This window comes from Medicago truncatula, chromosome 6, assembly GCF_003473485.1.
Source record: "Medicago truncatula cultivar Jemalong A17 chromosome 6, MtrunA17r5.0-ANR, whole genome shotgun sequence".
In the NCBI taxonomy this organism is placed as follows: Eukaryota; Viridiplantae; Streptophyta; class Magnoliopsida; order Fabales; family Fabaceae; genus Medicago; species Medicago truncatula.
This window is the reverse complement of record NC_053047.1, coordinates 15,208,859-15,230,000: the sequence shown is the minus strand read 5'-3', so window position 1 is coordinate 15,230,000 and position 21,142 is coordinate 15,208,859. Positions and strand designations below refer to the sequence as shown.

Sequence of the window (21,142 nt, the reverse complement as noted above, 5' to 3'; positions counted from 1 at the left end):
GAGATAGAGGTACAATGTTTCACCCTCGTCTGGTTTAGACAAAGAGAGTGAGTTTTTGAGGTGATTGAGTGCTTTTTCGCATTCGTCCGTCCATTGCAACATTGTTTCCTTTCTCAAGAGTTTGAAGAAAGGTAACGCGTGTTGAGCGGATTTGGCGACGAAACGAGAGAGCAAGGTTAACATCCCGTTGAGCGTTTGGATGCACTTTTTCGTTTTTGGCGTGGCGAGTTCCGTAAATGCTCGGCATTTTGATCCAATAAAGGCTCCCACTTAGACACATTGCACGAATTTTCTCCCACCGAAAGCCCCAAATATTTCAAGGAACCAATTCTTGCCTACAATTCAAAAACCAACACACCATCTCCAAAAATACCGATGAGACGTCTGAAGGTGCGAAAAACATAAGAAAGGGGGTTGGATTGTGTTAGCTTTTTCTTCTTTTTAAACTAAGTTCAAAATCCAGAGTCTGAAACAATGTTCAGAGTCTAACGCAGCAGAAAACACACATAGAGAGAGAGAGAGAGAGGAATTCTATCTGTCCGACTCATTGCACGACCATTAGGATGATACCACGTAAATCTTCTACCAATAGGACTAACATCCTCCAAAACTAAGGATCTAAGAAACGAAATAAAAAGATATGTTTGTAATTAGTTAAATTGATTTTTTTTTTTTTTTTATATATCTTCTAAATAATAATAAGTATAATCTGGAAATGATCTATTATAATTTTATATAAAGAAATCTTGCGTATAATACATATTTATTATTTATAAATGTATATAAAAAGTATAAAATATTTGTAATTATTCTATGAAAAATACATGATTTAAAAACGTCATCTATATCATTAGTGAGATATTTACTATTTTTTATTTTTTGACTTAGTTTTTTTTTTTTTTGGTCAAGTAGCCTAGTGGCTAGAGCTCACACAATTTAATTGTGGAGAAGTGGGGTGTCCGAGGTTCGAACCCCGGCCCCTGCATATAATATGCAATATCCCTACCAACTGAGCTAAGCTCACGGGGATACTTAGTTTTACCATATAATGTATTTAACAACTATTTCATTGTTTTTAATGGGAACTATTTTATTGTTTTTATCATTAATGTCAACTTTATCTTTTTTTCTTATTTCTCAATACAGATACTATTACTAATGCACTTTGACGCATAACCCTCACTTCGACGTCCAGCCCGCGCCCGTGATTAACATGGGTTTTGTTGCTACTTGCTAGTTAATTTTAAAATGCGTTTATGATTTTTTTTTTTTTTTTTTGAAGGATGATAGATTTTTTTTTTTGTTGGGAATAAAAGATGCACTAAAATTTACCCCATCTCTCCACAAATACTTGTTCAACCGGCAAACAATGCCAGCTCAAGTATTGTCAAACGATATGCCGTAATTGGGGGGTTCAACTTTGACTCCATTAATGATACGTGTGAACTTTCGATAACTACTATGATGATTTTGGTTTTATACAAACAGAAAGAAAGGAATGAAAACCCTCCCAACTTTTCTCATAACATGCCTCAGTTCTTTCGTCGCCCAAACTTACCAATCATATCAAACAAGGATGGTCCGTATTATCTATGTTCTCCTTCCTCAAACGACGTCGTTTGAGGAAACGTTTATTAAGTTAGGTTTGTATCGCTCGACTGAATTTTGGAACATAACCCTAGTAATACATGGTTAGTGTAATTTAATTGAATTGATTTTGTAGTTGTTACTTTTTATTGGTTTGTTATAATTTCCAGAGACATTTATTGAGTTAGTATCATTACAGATCTTGCCGTATTGCCAGGGAATGACAAATTTCCAGATCGTCGTCCACAGGTGTGTGATTTTTATTTTCTTTGGTCATATCTGCTGTTTCGCCAATGTTGTCAATTGCGGATAGTAGAAAATAGCAGATTGTTAAAAGTCCTCTATGCAATAGTGCTATGGCGTCACCATAGCAGCTATTTGACAACACTTTGTATTAAATAGCATATCGCAGAACAACAATGGTTTGTCCAAATTTCGCTATGATATAGTATATAACTGTGATTTAACATCATTGTGTTTCGTCAATATGAAATCGTGATATTGCAGCCCAAATCCTAGTTTCAAAGTGTTATTCAAAAAAGATGAAATTCTAGAATTCATGATTGATTACTAATTAGCAAAAGGCTTTTATTGGAATAAGAATATAGATAGATCAATATAAGTTATATTTTTGTTAGAGGTGGAGGAGTTAATGAAAGAACATCAATCCTATAATGAACGGATTAATGGAAACACATAAAAAGCAAAGAAAGAAAAATAAGACATTTGTAGCACAATAATTATTTAACTTAAATGAAATTTGATTGCAGAGATTAGTCTACTCTGTGTATGTAGTGCGTCCATCTTAACGGATTCCGGAAAGCTGTCATTGCTTACATTTTGCAATGAAATGAACAGGTCTACGTCTTTAACTGTCTTTTCTCTTTATTGTTGGATTGGTACTGCGTATTATTTTGGGTTTATTTTCAGTTTGATTCATTAGTGTATCACTATAGTAAGATAAAGTATTATTACAAATCATGAACTACATTTTTTTTGGGAAACAATTAAGCTTTGTATCCCTATTATGCTTCCTCATTTTCTGTTATGCATCGTCGTAGGTTTTCTCCTATAACACAAGGGATCTCCTGGGAAGAATGTTGGTTGTTGATTCCAGGTGATATCTTCTTTTTTAGTTGTGTGTCTTGTTGCCACTCTGCAAGCAAGAAATTGATTTATGGTCATCCCTTGAATTTGTTCCTCTTTATCTCCAACATTTTGTCTAGCAATGGTACATTATCTCCAAAACCATGCCCGGGAAACTCTCTGACTTTGCAACATGGAGTCTTACTTCGACTGGTAATGAACAAGTCATAGGGATGATAAGATATGATGTCCACAAACAACGATCCCTTGTAGTTGCGGGATCATGGAGGGCTTAAGTTTACTAATTTATTATAGATATTAGACTCTCCATGATTCATCATCATCTTGTTATTAAAATTATTTTATCAAAGTCTTCAATAAAAATGCTTAGAACTTTACTTCGTTTTTGGCATAGGATGATCAAGATAGTTGTGTGTGGGTGCACAATAACAAGCAAGGGTTCCAAGACTGTGAAGCATATGCATGTCTTGAGCGGTGACTTGGGAAAGAAGTAGATATTGAATAAAGGGTAATTTTTATTCAGTGTTTGGTAAAAAAATTCTTTCAATTGTAGCATCATTTATTAAAAATTGTCAAATTCTTCTATTCCATTTAGAACTAAATGTGGACAGTCTGTTCGATTTATCAATTAGGTTTCTTCAAATAATTGAATTTGATAACAGTAGCTTAATTGATACTTTAAATGGTTTTTGTCCTCTTATTCTTCATCTACTTATGAATTTTCCTGAACATTACTTTTATTTATTTTTAAGGAAAAGGGGGATAAGTGTGTCTACAAACCATATTGTAAGTGGGTGCAATGTGACCTATGCGGAAAGTGGAGAATGTTATCTCCCACCTTTGATAGGTAAAATTCTCCTGTTTATGTGTTGGTCACATTGCACCTACTCACAATCTGGTTTGTAGACACAACTATTCTCTTTGTCTTAAGGAAGAAATAATAGCATAGTTTAGTAAAAATCATTTGTAAATAAGAGTATGAGGACATGAACCATTTACATTACTAATTAAGTTACGGTTATCAAATTCAATTATTTGAAACAACCTAATATGGTAAATCTGAAAGACAACCCACATTGAGACCTCAATGAATTACTATAATTTGGTGATCTTGAATATACAATGATACAATTGAAATAAAAGTCTCACCCAACGAAGTGAATCAAAATTTTTGTGCCAATATCATCTACTTTTTTCCCAGGCCATCTCTCAAGACATGGTTATGATTCAAAGTTAAATTCCGTCTTGTTATTGTGCACCCACACACAACCATCCTATGCAAAAAAGGAAGTAAAGGACTAAACCATATCAAAATTAAGTATTGTTGTTGCCACTTATAACAAAACTGCAACAATTAAAATACAATAACTTGACTATCCATATTAGTATTTTGTCAAAAAAAAAAAAAACTATCATGTCTAACCATAGCTTTCCATCCACCATCAGTAGTCCACCTTTAAAAGAAATACATACCATGATATTATATATAATTTACAATATGAATTTATGGATATCTTTTGATAAGGAAATTCCAATATTCGTTCAGCTTATAATCAATTGGAACAACTTCATCCCACTTGCCTGTACAAAATATAGCATATGCATCCGCCGCATACCTAATTAAAAGAGATAACCAATATTAATCGAAAAGATAAACACAGTGTCACATAAATTTTAAAAAAATGGCTTAGTTAGAGTTTTGGTTGCTGTAGCTTGAGCTAAATGCAATTTTGGCCCCTCAGGTTTTTATCGTGTAATTTGGTCCCTATATTTTAAAAATTAACGAAATATGGTCCTATCATCGGTTGTAATTCACATAAATCCTTTCTTGCATGACCTTTATACATCCCCTATCCGCCACTTCGCCTTCAACATTCAAGCAATGAAACTATCCAACTTGCATAGCATATTCCACACACGATAGTCCTTTTTAAAATATTTTATAAAAACGTAGATTTCAAAGGATTTATGTGAAACACAACCGATGGTAGGACCATATTTCTTTAATTTTTAAAATAGAGACCAAGTTACACGGAAAAAACCCGAGGGGCCAAAATTGCATTTAGCTCAAGCTACAGCAACCAAAACTCTAACTAAGCCTTCTTTTTAATTTACGCGACACTATAATATTTTCTTTATATTGATTAATATCGATTATCTCTTTTAATTAGGTATGCGTCGGATGCATATGCTATATTTTGTATAGGCAAGTAGGATGAAGTTGTGCCAATTGATTATAAGCTGAACGAATATTGGACTTTCCTTCTCGAAGGATATCCATAAACTTAGTTTGTTTATTATATATATAATATTATGGTATAATTTTTTTTAAAGGTGGACTGCTGATGGTGGATGGAAAACTATGGTTAGACATGGTAGTTTTGCTTTTTTGTTTTTTTTTTACAAAATGCTAATATGGATATTCAAGTTATTGTATTTTAATTGTTGCAGTTTTTGTTGCAAGTGGCAACAATACTTAATTTTGATATGGTTTAGTAAAACCTGTGAACTTTCTTTCAAACTTTGTTTTAACCAATATACTTCGGAGGATACATTCCTACAAATGGTGGTTGATTGTGTTTGAATTATATTAGGTTAGACTGAATGAATTACAAATACCACTAAAGGTCATGGCTAATGTTTTCAAATCCCTTGATTGGTTGCATTAAATTGTACAAGAATAGAAAAAATGTATAAGAAGCTCTGAGATTGTGCACCTGTGACAGATTAAAAATGCTATGTTGCTTTTTATTTTTATTTTTTATAGAACAATACCATTTATGTAATATTATGTTTCTAGAATGCTGATTTTCTAATATTTGCATGCTTCTAATTAATCAAAGGTTTTGATGTTCATTGATCAAGGGTTAGTTACGAAAATTCTGATTCGATTTATGGTTCTATAGCTTTTGTTTATAGATTGATCATGGGTTAATTTAACAAAATGTTGATCTTCTACGCTGTTTTTGTTTCCTACAATAATTAAAATGCTGAAAGAGACTTGATATTGCAATTTTCATCGCCATCATGGAATTCTGGTAAGTTTTCTCGATCAAATAAGTTATATATGATGTATGATTTGTTACTATAGAGATATTCTGAAGATACTTCTAGGCTTTAAGATACATAAATATTTATGTTTTTTGTATTTGCACGGTTGTTCTTTTGCAATTTGTTAAGTATTGATCACTAGAGAATATTCTGAATATAATTATAGGTTGTAGCGTTCACAAATATAAGTTAGTGGGAAAGGTGAGATAAGTAACTATGGTTGTTAGAATCTTACAATACACATGAGTCATATCTCGATTTGATACAAAATAAGACCCAACTGAGGAAATTTTCCTGGAATGACAAGTCAAGAGTCCAAGTTTGGGTAAAATCTTGCTATTGACTTCTCTTCCAACATACATATTTGAAGCTATTTTTGCAGTTGTTGATGCCATCCATATATTGAAATTGGAAACATCTGTTGCATGAATAATAATTATTTGGGTGTTGGTATCGAAGAACATAAAGAGTTAAAGTTCTTCTCAATTAAAATAAACTTATAGTTGTTTATGGAGAATCGAAGAACAGATTTTAAAATCATAATTGTCCTGTTTAATTGTTGTGCAACAAACATATGTCAAAGGAAAATATTTTTCTTGTTCACCATGACTATCGATTTTGAAGATTGTCATTCCTTTTTAGTTATTAGTGTTGATAAGTATTTACATTTCTAATCATTGCTTTATACATTTCTTTTCAACCAACTACATAGAATCGTCAAGAGATAGCATGTGCTCCTCTGGGTCTAGCTACCGCTCTGAAGATCATGGAGCAATATCACTAAGGAATATTTTGATAATTTCGTGAACTTCTAATTTTGTAGTTGTTTTGAATGTCCGAGAACCACATTAGTACTTCAGTTTTTGAATGTTTAAAACTACTTTATTTATGGTTGTAATTAAGTTCTATGTAAGAAATTATATATTGTAGTTGTTACTCTTGAATGAATTATATGAAAAAAATCTAGTCATTTAGAATTATATATTTTTACATTTTAAGTCTTTATTAATTTTTTATTTAAGATTAAATATTTTTTTACAGTTTTATTTTTATTTAATAATATGTTATTTCAATTTTCAATGATGATCAAAATGATAGAAGTGCCGAGTTTAAATATATAATAATCTAAACTTAACGGGCATACTTAATGGGCCACAATATTAAAAATAAAAAGGGTTAATGGTGCTTTACCCCCCGTAATATAGGTCATAAAAAAATGACTTTATTTTTTTTTTGCAGAATTTTTTCGTTTTTTTATGACTTATTCCAAAAAAAATATATTTTATAGGGGGGTAAATCAAAAAAAATATTTTACAGGAGGGAAAACAAAAAATGACCTATATTACAGGGGGTAAAGCACCATTAACCCAAATAAAAATAACTAGACATATTGTTATTTGCACAATTATTTTCAACAATACCCATCAAGCTAGAGAAAAGATATCTATCATTTCCAGCTTGAACGTAAGTTGATTATATTTTTCGGTTGGTAAGATTTGTTTTTAACACATCTTCCAAATGATGTCCAGAAGGAATGTAGGATGTATTTATAAATACACTGAATCTTTGATGTAATGTCGGTCAATCCCATTGTGTTTGTCTTATCATGTTTAAGATGATTATGCGCAATACTAATGGTCGATTTATTGTCACAAAACAACTTCATTGCGCCTTTACATTGTATCTTTAAATTTTCTATGACATGTTTCATCGACATTAGTTCACAAATTATTAATGTCATAGCTATGAATTCTACTTCAGCGCTTGATCGAGCAGCCACACTTTACTTCTTACTCCTTCATACAACAAGGTTTCCACACAAGAAATTACAATGAAGTAGATCTCCTATCACTTAATAAATCCTCATAATTAACATCTTATGCTATTATAATAACAAGTGCTCTAATAAATAGTTGATATTTTAGTAATTGATTAAGGTTATCTAAGTGGGTGAATTAAAAATTAAATTAATAATTCTAATCATAGCACTTGTAATATTAGACGAAATGAAATGATATTGCACTACCAAAAAAAAAAATGAAATGATATTCAATCCCATTAGTTCAGGATTGAATTATTCAACACACTGTCATTTAAAGGCACAAGATTCTTTCATGGTGTGCTGGAACGTATTCATCTCTGTCAATTCTCGTAGAATCTAAAGGTACACACTAATCACTATATTCTTGATCTGATCCATGTATTAGTATGTAGATGTGCTATAATCTGTTATCTATAAGGAAAATTAACCCAAGAAAAAATAACTTGTCATTTGTTAGGACCAACCTTTTTTATCTTTCGTTACGAAAATGGTGAACCCTAACAGAGCAAGCTTTGAAGATAAGATGCTTCTCACCATGTTTGATGCCTGTGATGCTGCTAAGGATGCTACTCAAGATGACATTGATGATCGTATGCATTTCATTCCTAGTGGGGAATTTGTTTAGGGTTTAGGCTATTTAATTCTTTTATTTATATGTGAATTCATATATGTAGGGCTTGCTTTCTTGGATGCTGTTCGTGCTTCTTCGATTGGGCTTGAAGGTGGAAAACCACCATCTTTGTAAGTTTCTTTCACACACTATGTAGCACTGATACTTTAGATTGAAGGTTATCACAAACATATGTGGTTACTTTTAATCAATCTATTTCTTATTTATTTTTGTCAACTTATTGTTATTATTTAGTGTCATGTTTGGTGTTTGTGTCAGTCTGTCTAGAGGTTCAAAGATTACACACATGCTTATACTTTTTGAGAGAAAATTTTATTTTTTTGAATATATAGGTTAATTCTCCTCTATAAGCAAGTTGTATTTATCAAAAATATTGAATTTTGTTATCACTTTTGTGTTCTACATTGAGTATATGAATATATTTTAAATTGTGTAGAAAAATATGTGGGGTAGTCTTCCATATGCTGAGGACTGTGAAGTCATTACAGTTGATAATGGCATGTCATAAGCTTCTGGTTGATTTGGAAAAGGTATGTGATGTCCAAGGTTTTCCTTTCCCCTTTATAATCACGCGTCTTAAATTTAACTAAAGCGTTATTCAAATGTGTATTTTCTTTTTCTTTTTGGGTTTAGCACTTCCCTCGAGCGTATTTATCAGATGAGGATGATTCCCTATCATCGTCTAACGCTCCACCGAAATTGGTTGTGGCTGAAGAGGTATGAATGACTACAAATAATCTCAATATGTTGTTTTATTGCTCTTCCCTCGAGCGTACTTGTTATGAAATGTAAAATATTTTCTCCTAGGCATGGTCTCCTCTTATTCTTGGTTTAGATAATGCCGCTGTTGTTAGTGGAGCAAGTGAAAAACAGTCTGGTGGATCTCTCGACCCCTCTGTGAGTTAGTTTCTCTATTTGTGGTCACGTTCACTTTTTACCTGTCCTTAACTTAGTTAATTGGTTTTATTGAACAACATATCTTTCATTAGTTTTATGACAAAGAACTTGTTTCCTTGCTTGTAAAATTCCGATTATTTTTTTTTCAAAATATCAGATGTTTTAGTTACATTTAATGGACCTCTCGACCCCTCTAGTGATACCGCAAATTGCATATGCCATTGTTTCACATGTTCTATTCATGCTAGTTCTCAGTAATGCCGTTGTTTAAAATATTTAGTTTCTGCACGGTTCTCTTAACCGTTTTTCTTTCAAATTGCAATTTGATATTGTTTTCTTAACTTATTTCCACTCTTTATGTTTTCCACTTACCTTAGAGCTTTCATCTCCTGATTCAAGAGCTCGCTGAAATTTTAACTGATTCCAACTTTCAAGAGAAAGGCATGAAGGTTAGTCCACCAACCAACCATTTTTGTACATTTTTTCTGAAGTTTTGTGGGGGGCTTGTTTCTGCAGTTTGCAACAAAATATGCTTGATTTCTTTGTAATTTTGTTGCAGCTTTTGCAGAGCTTGTTACTCTTTCAATATCTCGTCATTGTGCTTGAAGGCGATTTCCTACCTCGTAATGGTGTGTATGAAGTTGAATGAAATTTTTGTTGTTGCCATTCCTTAAACTAGTAAGTTCGAAGTAACTGTTATGTTGCAGCCACCATGAACTGGAGCTTGCAGCGGAAGTCTTGGCTCAACATGTTACTGGTAATCAGTTCACCATAAGATTGTGTGACCAACCAATCGACAATAAGCCATGATCTGCTAATACTCTTCTTTCGACATGTTGAGTTGTTGAGATCTTATGCACCTTGATTCCTCTGCCTGAATTTTTGTTCCTTTTGTATTTCAGAAATATATATCTGATATAGTTTCTACAGGGTTCTCGGAAAATAAACTACAAAAGCTTGATGAAAAATTGCATCGAAGTTATCTGTCTACTATGCCAACCTTTTGAAAATGATAATTTTCATAAAAGCAATACTGCATTATTTCTTGCTTTAGCTGAAGTATTAAAGAACACGCGTGTCTCTATAGATAAATTTTTGGTGATGGTAAGTTCGGAAATAATTTTTGTTGTTGTTATATTTAAGCAAACTTCAATCAACTCTTGTCTACTTACATTGTGGGTGATTTTAGATTTTGGCCCTTGATGTGTCTAAGAAGAAAGCAGATATAGAAGGCAATACTTCAAGATCAGATGGTTCAAGGTAGTTTGTTTCTTCAGTTTAATTTTCTTGTTTCCTTAAATGCATGTTTTCTGATTGAAGTATGCAATCATGTTTATTGGTGCATTTTGTGCAGAACACCTTTGGTGGACATAATTTTGGATGAATTGGCTTACAACAAAGATAATATCCCCCATTTTTTTAAGGTGACTCCCGAATCCTGTCTCTCTGCACTTTCCCTCCACCGTTGATACATTTTACTTATGTTTTTATCAGTCAATGTTTCCAATATTGCCATGTTAAGTCATATTTTATAGAAGTTATCTTGTTATTCCATGAGAACTGATGTAGACGATCAGTGAGCCTAAATGGAAGACGGAAATAGTTGTGCAGTATCTTTGGAAATACATACCTAAGGTAATGCTTTTTGAAAATTGTCATACTTTCTTTAACAATATATTTTCTTTGTACCGAAAGGGAGACTCTATTTGGTACTATGACACCGGCTTTTGATAATCTCTTGATCTTTGTTTTGTACAAAATTTTCAGCCTGCTGCTCGCACTCGTCGATCAAGTGGTGTTACTGAAGATACAACATTTGATGGAGCTTTGAAATGCTTTTCAAATAAGACTAGAACTAAGAGCATAATAAAGAAAATTGGTGCAGATGTTGTTCAGTTGCTTTTGGCTCATGGTTTTCAGGTAACTCTCTTTATTCCTTATTTCCGTTTCTATCTTTTGTTGATTTCCTGCTATTGCTCATCAAAATCTGTATGAGGTTCTTCGATAACGGATTTTTCCTGGTTTTCAGGCTCAATTGTCAATATTGTCAAACAGTGCTCTTGTAGATTTGTGCCGGGAGTTTATATCTACTTTTGAGAGTTTGAGAAGCACAGATGGGTAAGAAAACCATTTCTCAGGATTATAACGTAAATCGCTTCCTTGGTTCTACTTAAACAATGTTGTTTGCTTTAATGCTTGAATTATCTACGTCAAAACTTTGAATTTTGAACAGATCCTGAAAATCCAGAATTTTCATATATAACCTGTTGAAAACATTTTGTTTAGTTTACCGGAAAAGTTCAAATTAGTTTTCTGTCTTAATGCAGGAATATGGAGATACTGTCCATTGGAAAAGAGGCACTATTTACTGCAGCATGTGTTATCTCCATGAAGTCATAGGAGTGTAAATAACAACATTGAATTTATTAGTTTTAATCATTATTTCCTTAAAGGAATGTGTTCACATTGATCAACTCATTCTTTATTGGAGTCTGAAGCATGTTGAATCGCAAGATCGTACGATCTTGAGATATAAAGCGCGATCTTGACAACCATGTATATTAGCATTACAATTGAAAATGATTTTAGATAGTATCATTTGAAACATATTTGTAGTTTAGTAAAGTTTTCACCCCCTCGCGATGTATGGTATGTGTTATTTGTCAAATTATTATTTATATATTGATTATAAATACTACGACTCGTGAAGACACAATTTTGCAAATAAATTAACAAATAATTAAAAGATTAATCTTGGTGAATAAATGTGAACAAACCATTGCATTTATAACAGCACTAAACAAAATCATTGTTTAAAGATGAACTCCATAAAAGAAACTTGTAGTTAAGTCGAGGAAGTCTAAATTCATTTACTTCGACCAATGTGCTTCAACAATTCGGTTCAGCATCTGGATTGAAGATCAATATTCAAAGTCTAAATTCATTACTTCTACCAATGTGCCTCAAACTAAGATACAAAAGTTTGAATATCGCTTCTTCGTTTTACTCATGCTACTCGGTTGGGTATGTACCTTGGGGTTCCTATGCTTACCGGAAGAGTCAAGAACTCAGATCTTCACTTTAATTTAGATAAGATTAATGGTAGACTGACTGGTTGGAAAATGAATCTCTTGAGAAGACCTGGTCGTGCCTTTAGCTAAAAGTGTGGTGACTTCCATGCTTATTTACTCTATGTAGAATCGTTGGCTTCCCTCTGGTATTTGTGATAATATTGTTGTTATTGTTCGATCTGACATTTGGGTTAGAAATTCTTGTCATTGGGTTAATTGGAATACTTTATCGAAACCCAAACATCATGGAGGTTTAGGAGTTCATGCCATTAGACACTCTAATTCATCCTTGCTCGACAAGCATATTTGGGACATTTTGCACCAACCTCAAAAACTTTGGGCTAGATATGTTAAAAGGCTCAATATTTGTTCAATACACATATTCTGCACACTTCCTTTATACAAGGAGATTCTTGTATTTGGCGTGCTATCATAAAAGCGGGTTTGTAGAGGCCATGTCTCTATATGGTATGATAAATGGATAAACAATACTTATCTTTGCGAGGTGGTACCATATGTTCATATCAGCAACATTGAGCTTCACCTTACAGATATTGTTGAAAATTGGGAGTGGAACTTCAAAATTCTCTCTATACTCAACTTCCAACAACACCAATTACTTTCTTGTAAGCCTCCAAAAGTAAAGAAAAAAATAGTTTTAAATTCATTACGTTATGTTAAATATTGAAAGTTGAACAATGTCTAAATGATGTTGAGTTTGATGTGTTGATGAGGCTAGGTGACATGCAAGAGTGTAATAATGGAGAGAAGGTAAATAATGAAAAGATGCTAACTGATAAAATAATAGCTAAATGTCCTTGTGAGCTTAGCTGAGTTGGTATGGACAATACATAAAATATGTAAGGTCCGGGGTTCAAACCCCGGCCACCACAAAAAAAAAAAAAACAATAGATAAATAATTACTCATCAAATGAAATGTAAAAAATTAATTAAATTGGATATAATCTCATATGTCACTACTGTGTTGGTATGAAAATACCTTCAACTGGAAGAGTCAAAGTCGGACATTGGAAACACATTCAATCAGACGTGTTGGAAGAGTATTCAAGGAAAACCATTTCATCTTCAAGGCCACAAAACACACACCTCTTAGTCTTCAAACGCCAAAAGATGTCTTCTCACAAAATTAACCTTGGTTGGAATGCGATCAAGAAGCAAGGTCGACGAGAATGCCAACACCTCTGACGGTGCCTTACTCTTCCAAAGATTTCGGAACACCACCTCCTCCTCCCCACTCCAAACCCGCTCTACTAACCGCAGGTATGAGAATCCCATCAATTAAGTAAAAGTATTATCAAACTAAAACATTTAACGAAATAAGGGATGTTAATTAATAATAATCAACCAACGTGGGTTGTCTCTTATGAAGTGATGCATAACATTCTGCGCTTGATGCACCAGCGCTAAAGTTAGGATGGATATGCATTTAGGAGGAATCAAAGTCTGTCTTTCATCTTGACTCTTAGGGTTGTTAATTCATCTATTCATAAAGAAGAGTCATCATTGGACCTTATAGAGAAAGGTTCCCCTTTTCATGCTCTCACTCTTGAGATATTGGAAACGTCACCAATTCAGTCGTCTTCACTTTCGGAGGGTATACTTGATGAGGAGTTGGATTGATACTTTGGTGATGATGGACCTCACTCCCCAGCTTCTTCAGGGATTAGGGAAGATCTGAATCATATTGAAGCAGTACTACAATGTGACATCCAAACGAATGAATATGAAGTTGGGAACCTCGCAACTATATCATATTGTTTGGAATCTTCTAACTTGTGCTTCTCATATAAAAAGAAGTCTTTTAGCATCTTGCCTATGAGTGACCTTTCAAGAGGATACTTGGGATTCAAGGACCAATATGATTAAGTTAATCATGATTTTGATCATATTAAGACGATTCAGGAGAACAAAGAGGAGCTTAGGAATATGTTAATAAAGACACAAACTTGTACGCTGCCTTCTTGATGTGTTTGTTGACCTTACAATGCATACCACTTCCAAAGGGGTGATGATCGATTCTATAGTTTCCACAAAATTTTCAGTCAATAATTTATGTTTCCGATCGGTGTTTACCTATACTATCAGACCCTCTTTCAGACCAAACAAATTAGAATAGTCGCATCAACAACGATACAAGATAGCAAAATAAACCTTTTTTTCAAGACATTCTCCTTAACAAGAGTCGCTAACACCATATGACAGTTCTTGCTCTTAAATAAAAAACTTGGGGTAATGTAAGTATACCATATTCCAATCTTTGCAAATTTTATATTTTATTGACTACTAAGTACTTAGGATTCAATAGTAGCTTAATGTCATATTGACATGATCGAGATAACTATGATAGCAAGAAATATGTACCTAATGTGTAAATTAAAAAATCCACATCTTTTTCACTACACTGAAAAAAAAGGGGGAATAAGGGGATTCGAATGCGAGACAAGTGTCTACTCTAGTTAAACAGTGACAAAAGACAAGTTGATAGAAATTGGTGCCCTTTTCCCTTATTTTTATCATCTATCAACTTTCTCTATGATCTATTAAAACTCACAAACCTGGATCCACAATTCAATTCTGCAACTATATACAAAACCCCCCAAAGAGTATTTTCCTTTCTAATCCAAAGTCAATCGATGGCACTATGCAGAAGAACATTGCTCAAAGTTATCGTTCTAGGAGACAGTGGGTACGTGCATAAACTTCACTTTACGGTTGCTTTTCTCTCTTTCCCTTTTGTCTAACTCTATTTTTTAATTTTTCTTAGGGTTGGAAAAACATCTTTGATGAATCAGTATCCTTTAAAATTTCTCATTTGGTAGCCGATTAAATTTTTATTAATTGCTTCATTTGCAAGATTTTTTTATTAGTGTTTTACTTCGATTGGGATTCATCGTATTGAGTAGAATGTGGAATTATAGAGTGTACCACTTGCCTAGGTTTTATACTGCGCTAAATCTGTCGTGGTTTCGTTGCAATCTTTGATATTAAGGAGGATTTTGATCAAATGCAGCCTCAACTACAATCACGCATAAATCAAAAACCCTAATTTCGCAGCTTAGATTTTAGTCATATACCTCAACTGCAATATTTTAAACATTATGTCTTACTTCAAGTCAGCCTAATTGCAGTAATGGATCATCATGATCATTGATATTAATAAGAATTGTAGTTAAATGAGGCTTCGATTTTGATCACAGAAATTTAAAACCTTAATATCATAGCTATGGATGGATTCTTTAGACCTTTATTTAAAAATACTACTCGTTATACTCGATGACTATTGTTGGTAGGCAGCAAGGAGTGATCCTTACAATTAGGTTGATACACATTTTATATTGTTGAGTGTCTTTAAATTTGATGCTTCTTTAAAACTTATGATTATTTGATTTAGATGAAGTTATGTTTATTCAAGAACATTCCTTTCTTGAAATTGGTAGATGTGGGCCATTAACTACTTGTATAGATATGCACTCAAGAAGTTTAGTCTGAAATGCAAGGGTACAATAGGTGCTGATTTTGTTACCAAAGATTTACAGATCGATAACAAACTCGTTACATTACAGGTAGGTTTTCTAGTTCATTGGCATTTCAGTGTTCTTATTTTTATCAAGTGGTATCATGTAAAATGTGTATATACATTGATTTATGTGTTGGGATTGTAGATATGGGACACTGAAGGGAAAGAGACATTTCAAAATGTGTGTGCTGACTTTTATAGAGGAGCTGATTGTTGCGTTCTTGTCTATGATGTCAATTGTTTTGAGTCATTTGATATTCTTGATTCCTGGCACGATGACTTTCTCAAAAAGGTTTACTATGCCGTCTCTATATTTATGATTTTGTTCCTTGTTACTATGCCATCTTATAATTTGTTTTAAGGCTATATGCATCAATAGATCTGAATACTAATTTTAAACTTTATGGCATTATTAATTGTGGAAGTAAATGATTTGATTATGTCATGTAGATTTATTATGTTTGATGTATTGCCAACCGAGAGGGAGATCGATTCTAGCATAATTAGTCTTCCTTCACAAAAGCATATGACATAATGTAATTTATGCATTTCATGCTTGTTTTCTTTTGATTTTGAAACATGTTCTACGATTGGGGATGGTTTTTGTGTGGTTATCGTTTGAAAAGGTCTTGCAGAATGCTTACATTTATTTGATCTCTGAGGTTAAAATACGTCCATGCAATAGCACCCCTAAAACTGCTATTTGACAAGGTTTCGAACAAAATAGGATATCGTGGAACAATAGTGGTTTGTTCGTATTCTACATAAGAAACTATGTCATTCTATTTCTCCGTACTCTACATGACAATTATTATATGTCCGTTTTGCTAGTGGCCGAGCGGTTAATTTAGGTATAAATCAGGGATCCTTGCTTTTTGCACAAGCACTCAGATGACCTTAGATGAGACATGTGGAAAGCGTTCAGAGCGTAACAAACTGGTGCCAACGTCACACTAAATTAACCTTAGATGACTACTATACTCACATATACCAAGATACATGATGCTACATTCAAACTCTGTAATAATCAATGTTTTATTGTGTCTCTTTGTCGTTATTTAGCAAGTTTGAATGTGTTTTTCTTGTCGTCTTTTAGTTTTATGGAGCACGGACTTTTAATTCTTTTATTTCTTTATGGACATTCATGTTTTTTTTTTTCACTTTTGGTTTCCTATTTCCATTTAAGATAGGCTTTGGTTATGATTAATGTTTTGTGAGACAGGGAAATACTTCTAATCATGGGATTTCTCCATTTATTTTGCTTGGAAACAAAGTTGATATTGATGGCGGGAAAAGTCGAGTGGTATGCATATGATATTGCTGTTATATAATTATTCATCTCTTTTCCGAGAGTCTAATTATGTTCTACGCAGGTTCCTGAGAAGAAAGCAAAGAAATGGTGCGCCTCAAAAGGGAATATTCCCTACTTTGAGACTTCTGCAAAAGAGGACTTCAATGTTGATGATGCATTCCTGTGTATTGCAAAAACTGCTTTAGCCAATGAGCGTGACCAGGACATGTAAGATTTACTTTTGATTTGCATGTTGATATATAATATCACATGTGTGCTTGTGGTTTTAAATTTAGCCACACCTAACTACACTGTCTGGATCCGCCCCCGATCACATATTATAATATTAAGGGATCGTCAACTAGTAAGCTAAATTTGTTTTTTCATGAAATATAAATTGAAAACATATTTCAGCTGACTATTTTTTATTTGTTAAATCTTTTATTTTCATGAAATATAAACTGAAAACCTATTACCAGCTAGATATTAAGGAAACCATGTTAGGTAGTAGGTCAATTAGTGGATTGGTTAAATTTAACCCAAAGGTTGAGTTAACGTGTCACATTTAACTTTTCTGAAATTGGCACCCCAATGTCAACCAAGTGCTACCCTTGGATGGTTATGTTTACTGTATACATATGTTGAATTTTACATTTCATCATCCTTTGCAGATGTGTTCAACCTATATGGCCTGCTATGCTAGAGAATGAACAGAGAGTTGGATGTGCATGTTGGTTTGAATTTCTCTCTACTGCATTGACTCAAGTTCTTCATACACTTTTTGGAAAGAGAATATGAGATGTTTGAGTAACTAATGTTTACCCTTGATGTTGTCATTGTACTCATGTTTGACTTGTGATCCAACTTTAGATGTTACATTTGAATAATTTAGTTTTATTTATGTTTGTTTTAAATTGGTAATAAGATGATGGAATGGACATGTAGTGAACAATAGTTAAGTAGAATACATCTTGGAAATAATGTTTACCCCTGATGCATGATTTTGCTACTAACAAGTTTTAGATTCCATCTATTTTCCCTTTAATTCACGCTGCCTCTTTCTAATTGTTATTGCTCATTACCACTAGTCCTGTTCATAATTTACTTTCACGTGCTGTTCCATTAATCATATTTCCGTGATGTTCCATCCCAATTGCAAGGCCTCCAAAGTTAAAGAGATTTCATTTTAAAGAGAACCAGTGGCCCCTTTTATAGTTCTTTTTTTAATTTCTCCTTGCATGCATTTTTATTTTTATTAGGGTTTTACCTTCTCTTTTCTTATGCATGTTTATTAGGTTAGGTTTATTATTCTGTATTTTTATTTTTTTTTGTTTTTTTCGTCATTTATTTTTATCGCATGGATGTAGAATGTAAATTAGGTCGATGTAAACCTTAAAAGGGAAGAAAGTGTGTGTGCGTGTGCGCATGCCTTTTATTTTCTGTTTAGGATAGGTTAAAGGTTTTTTCGTGGTGATCCAATGTCACCACAAAATACATCCGCTTTGCTTTTCTGCTCCGTTAGTTCAATTATTATTTAAAAACAACAAAAAACAAATAACAAAAATCACAAAAATATTTTCATAAACAAACCTTGGTTCTAAATCAAGTGATTCCCATTTTTATTTTCTTTATTAATCAAACTTAAATTAATCTAATCATACTTTGGGTCATCTTTCTTTTAATATAAAAAACACAAATCAATTCTTATTTTGCCACTAATAAAAAACACAAAACCAATCAAAGAAATTTCTACCCGGCCCGAACTATGAGGTTTTGATCCCTCACGGGTACGTAGGAAAAGGCCCTCGTCCTTCCAAATCATAAAAAATGTAGATAAATTAGGTCTTGTTTTAATCACCTTAAATTTCATTTCTTTTTAAGCAAGCAAGTTATAGCACATTGATTAAATAAAATCAAGAGGTTCCATAGGATACTACAGACATAAAGGGTGCTAATACCTTCCCTTTATATAACTAACCCCCGAACCTTAAATCTTTTCAAAATGGGGTAGTTTGAACTTTTTTTCCCTTTTCTTAAAAAATTAAATGTTCAGTCGTGGAATGCAAAGTGAGTCAAAAGCTAATCAAATAGCATTGATCTTCAAAAAATGACACGACATGTGTTAAAAGGTGAAGGTTTGAGGGTGTGTCCCTTGTATTGTTGTATGTAATTAGTTGAAGTGAAAATGGTCGACAGTTTGCTAAATGAGTTCAATATTAAGTTTTGACTATGTTTCTTTAAAGTATTTAAAGATAACTTTTTTTAATAAAATAAACGATATTCATTTATTTAAATTAATAGAGTAAATTAATAAAATATAAATTTAAAGTTTATAAAAATTAAAAAAGATAAATCATCAAACAAAATGATAACATCCATCATAATAACATAAAACGGAAAATTACCTAAACCTATTCATGGCTCCGAACCTGGAATGTTGAAAATGCCAAATGTATCGATTGTATCAGCAGCATGTTAAAGCGAATTTTTCAACCTGAACAACAAAAACCCTGCACTAAGATGGGAATTCAAAAACCACCTCACCATAGTGTGTAATCAAATATTGTTCTAAGACAACAAAATCACATAAACATACGAAAGAATAATTAAAATATGTGAAAGTCAATTATTTAACTAAGAGAAAGACAATATTTTCTAACTATAGCAATCTTGTTATCTTCTTTTACCATTGCATCAGCTATAAAACCAACGAGCGCTTTGAGTAATTATTGGTGAACACTGTTTTGAGTATTCATATTTTAGTTACAATAATGTTCATATGTCTATGTATTGTTTGTGTACATATGCGTGCAGAATCTCAAGTCAAGGGAGTGAAAATATATTTGTTTGTTTACCTGGCCGTCCTTTGATCAAGGTTTTAAAAAATAATCCTGTGCCGGGATTTCGGAAGTTACAAAACTGTTACGGCAGATACCGATACCGTTTTTGTCCGTTTTCACAGGGTGAACAAAAATCACAACTGAAAGGTCAACCGTGACATAACACCGTCAGGGCAACAAATCGCCGTTACCAACGTGATACACCAGAAAAACGTTGGTACGGGCCTCCCTCGTAGATTCAGTTCAACCATCTTCTAACTAAGATTGCATCCTCCACTCCAAGTTGAGATTTGAGAGAGAAAAAATTGGAACTTTCCATGATAGACATTAGAGATTATAGATGAAAGTTGAGGGTGACAATTGAAACTGTTGAGAAATTGTTTGGGTCTATGTTTATGTGGTGAATTTTGGGAAATTTAAGGTAAGTTGTAAAATTCTGGCTAGAAGGATCAAAGTGACTAGACAGAAGAAAAGGGAAAGTGAGAGAAATTGGGTGGCCGAGGAGTTGTTGTGAGTGAAAGAAATAGATATTTGAATTTAGAATTTTTTATTTAAATTACTTAATCAAAGTTACTATCCAATGTATGACAATATAAATAATTTTAACAACATTTATACAATGTTTTGATTAATTCACACCGCGATAACCGTAATATGCATCACAACATCCGTGACAGTCGAAATCGCAAAAACTTTGACGCGACTGTGACCGCGACCGTTATTTAAAACCTTGCTTTTGATAAGTCGTAAACACAAGTGTGAATGCATTGGAGATCTCACAACCAAACCTCACAAATGACATTTCTAGTTCAATAGCTTCATATACAAACTGAGTATAGTAGAATATTGTAAAATAATCATCGTGTTTGGACGAGAATAATGTATTAAATGTTAATTAATCCGAAATGGTTATTACATTATATTTTGAAAATGAGATTAAACACTTGGAATTTTTTTCCCAAAACTGAGACAAATTAGGGAAGGATAAACAATTTATATTAGACGACGAGATCGCCACTTGTCCAAGATGTTTTTTATGACACGGTCGCAATGCCAGAAGCTGAAGGTTATTGGAAGTGGATATGGCGTGTTGCTGCACCAAAGAAGATTAAATTCCTCATCAAGATGGTATGTCATGACGCTCTTCCTACGAGGACTATGCTTAACAATGGGGCATGTTTCACTTAACTTCTTGTCCAAGATGTATCTCGGTCAATGAGGGCATCTTCCATTGTTTGAGGGACTGCCCTTATGCTAAAAAACTAGGGTTATCTCTTGCTTTTGATAACATTAATTTCTTCATGGAT

The 21,142-nt window shown here is 33.0% G+C and overlaps 3 protein-coding genes across 3 annotated transcripts in view; 2 read left to right on the top strand and 1 right to left on the bottom strand.

Moving 5' to 3' along the window:
- The window catches only part of LOC120575992 (maturase K-like), a 2,145-nt gene extending 2,043 nt beyond the window's left edge, over positions 1–102 (bottom strand). Inside the window, exon 1 of the mRNA XM_039826939.1 lies at positions 1–102. This exon is cut by the window's left edge and continues 492 nt beyond it. Within this exon, the coding sequence (XP_039682873.1) occupies positions 1–102 (102 nt within the window).
- Positions 103–8,054: 7,952 nt separating this feature from the next.
- On the top strand, positions 8,055–11,495 carry LOC120575991 (negative regulator of systemic acquired resistance SNI1). Its single transcript, XM_039826938.1, has 15 exons — positions 8,055–8,157; positions 8,242–8,308; positions 8,635–8,728; positions 8,832–8,915; positions 9,006–9,095; positions 9,473–9,544; positions 9,655–9,724; positions 9,803–9,852; positions 10,026–10,199; positions 10,285–10,355; positions 10,450–10,519; positions 10,665–10,730; positions 10,863–11,015; positions 11,125–11,213; positions 11,423–11,495. The coding sequence occupies exons 1-15, from the start codon at positions 8,055–8,057 to the stop codon at positions 11,493–11,495; spliced, it is 1,326 nt and encodes a 441-aa protein (XP_039682872.1).
- A 3,194-nt stretch (positions 11,496–14,689) lies between these two features.
- LOC120580887 (ras-related protein Rab7) lies at positions 14,690–18,039 on the top strand. Its single transcript, XM_039835097.1, has 7 exons — positions 14,690–14,873; positions 14,952–14,978; positions 15,651–15,750; positions 15,850–15,996; positions 16,927–17,007; positions 17,078–17,223; positions 17,667–18,039. The coding sequence occupies exons 1-7, from the start codon at positions 14,821–14,823 to the stop codon at positions 17,791–17,793; spliced, it is 681 nt and encodes a 226-aa protein (XP_039691031.1). The 5' UTR covers positions 14,690–14,820; the 3' UTR covers positions 17,794–18,039.
- Positions 18,040–21,142: the final 3,103 nt, after the last annotated feature.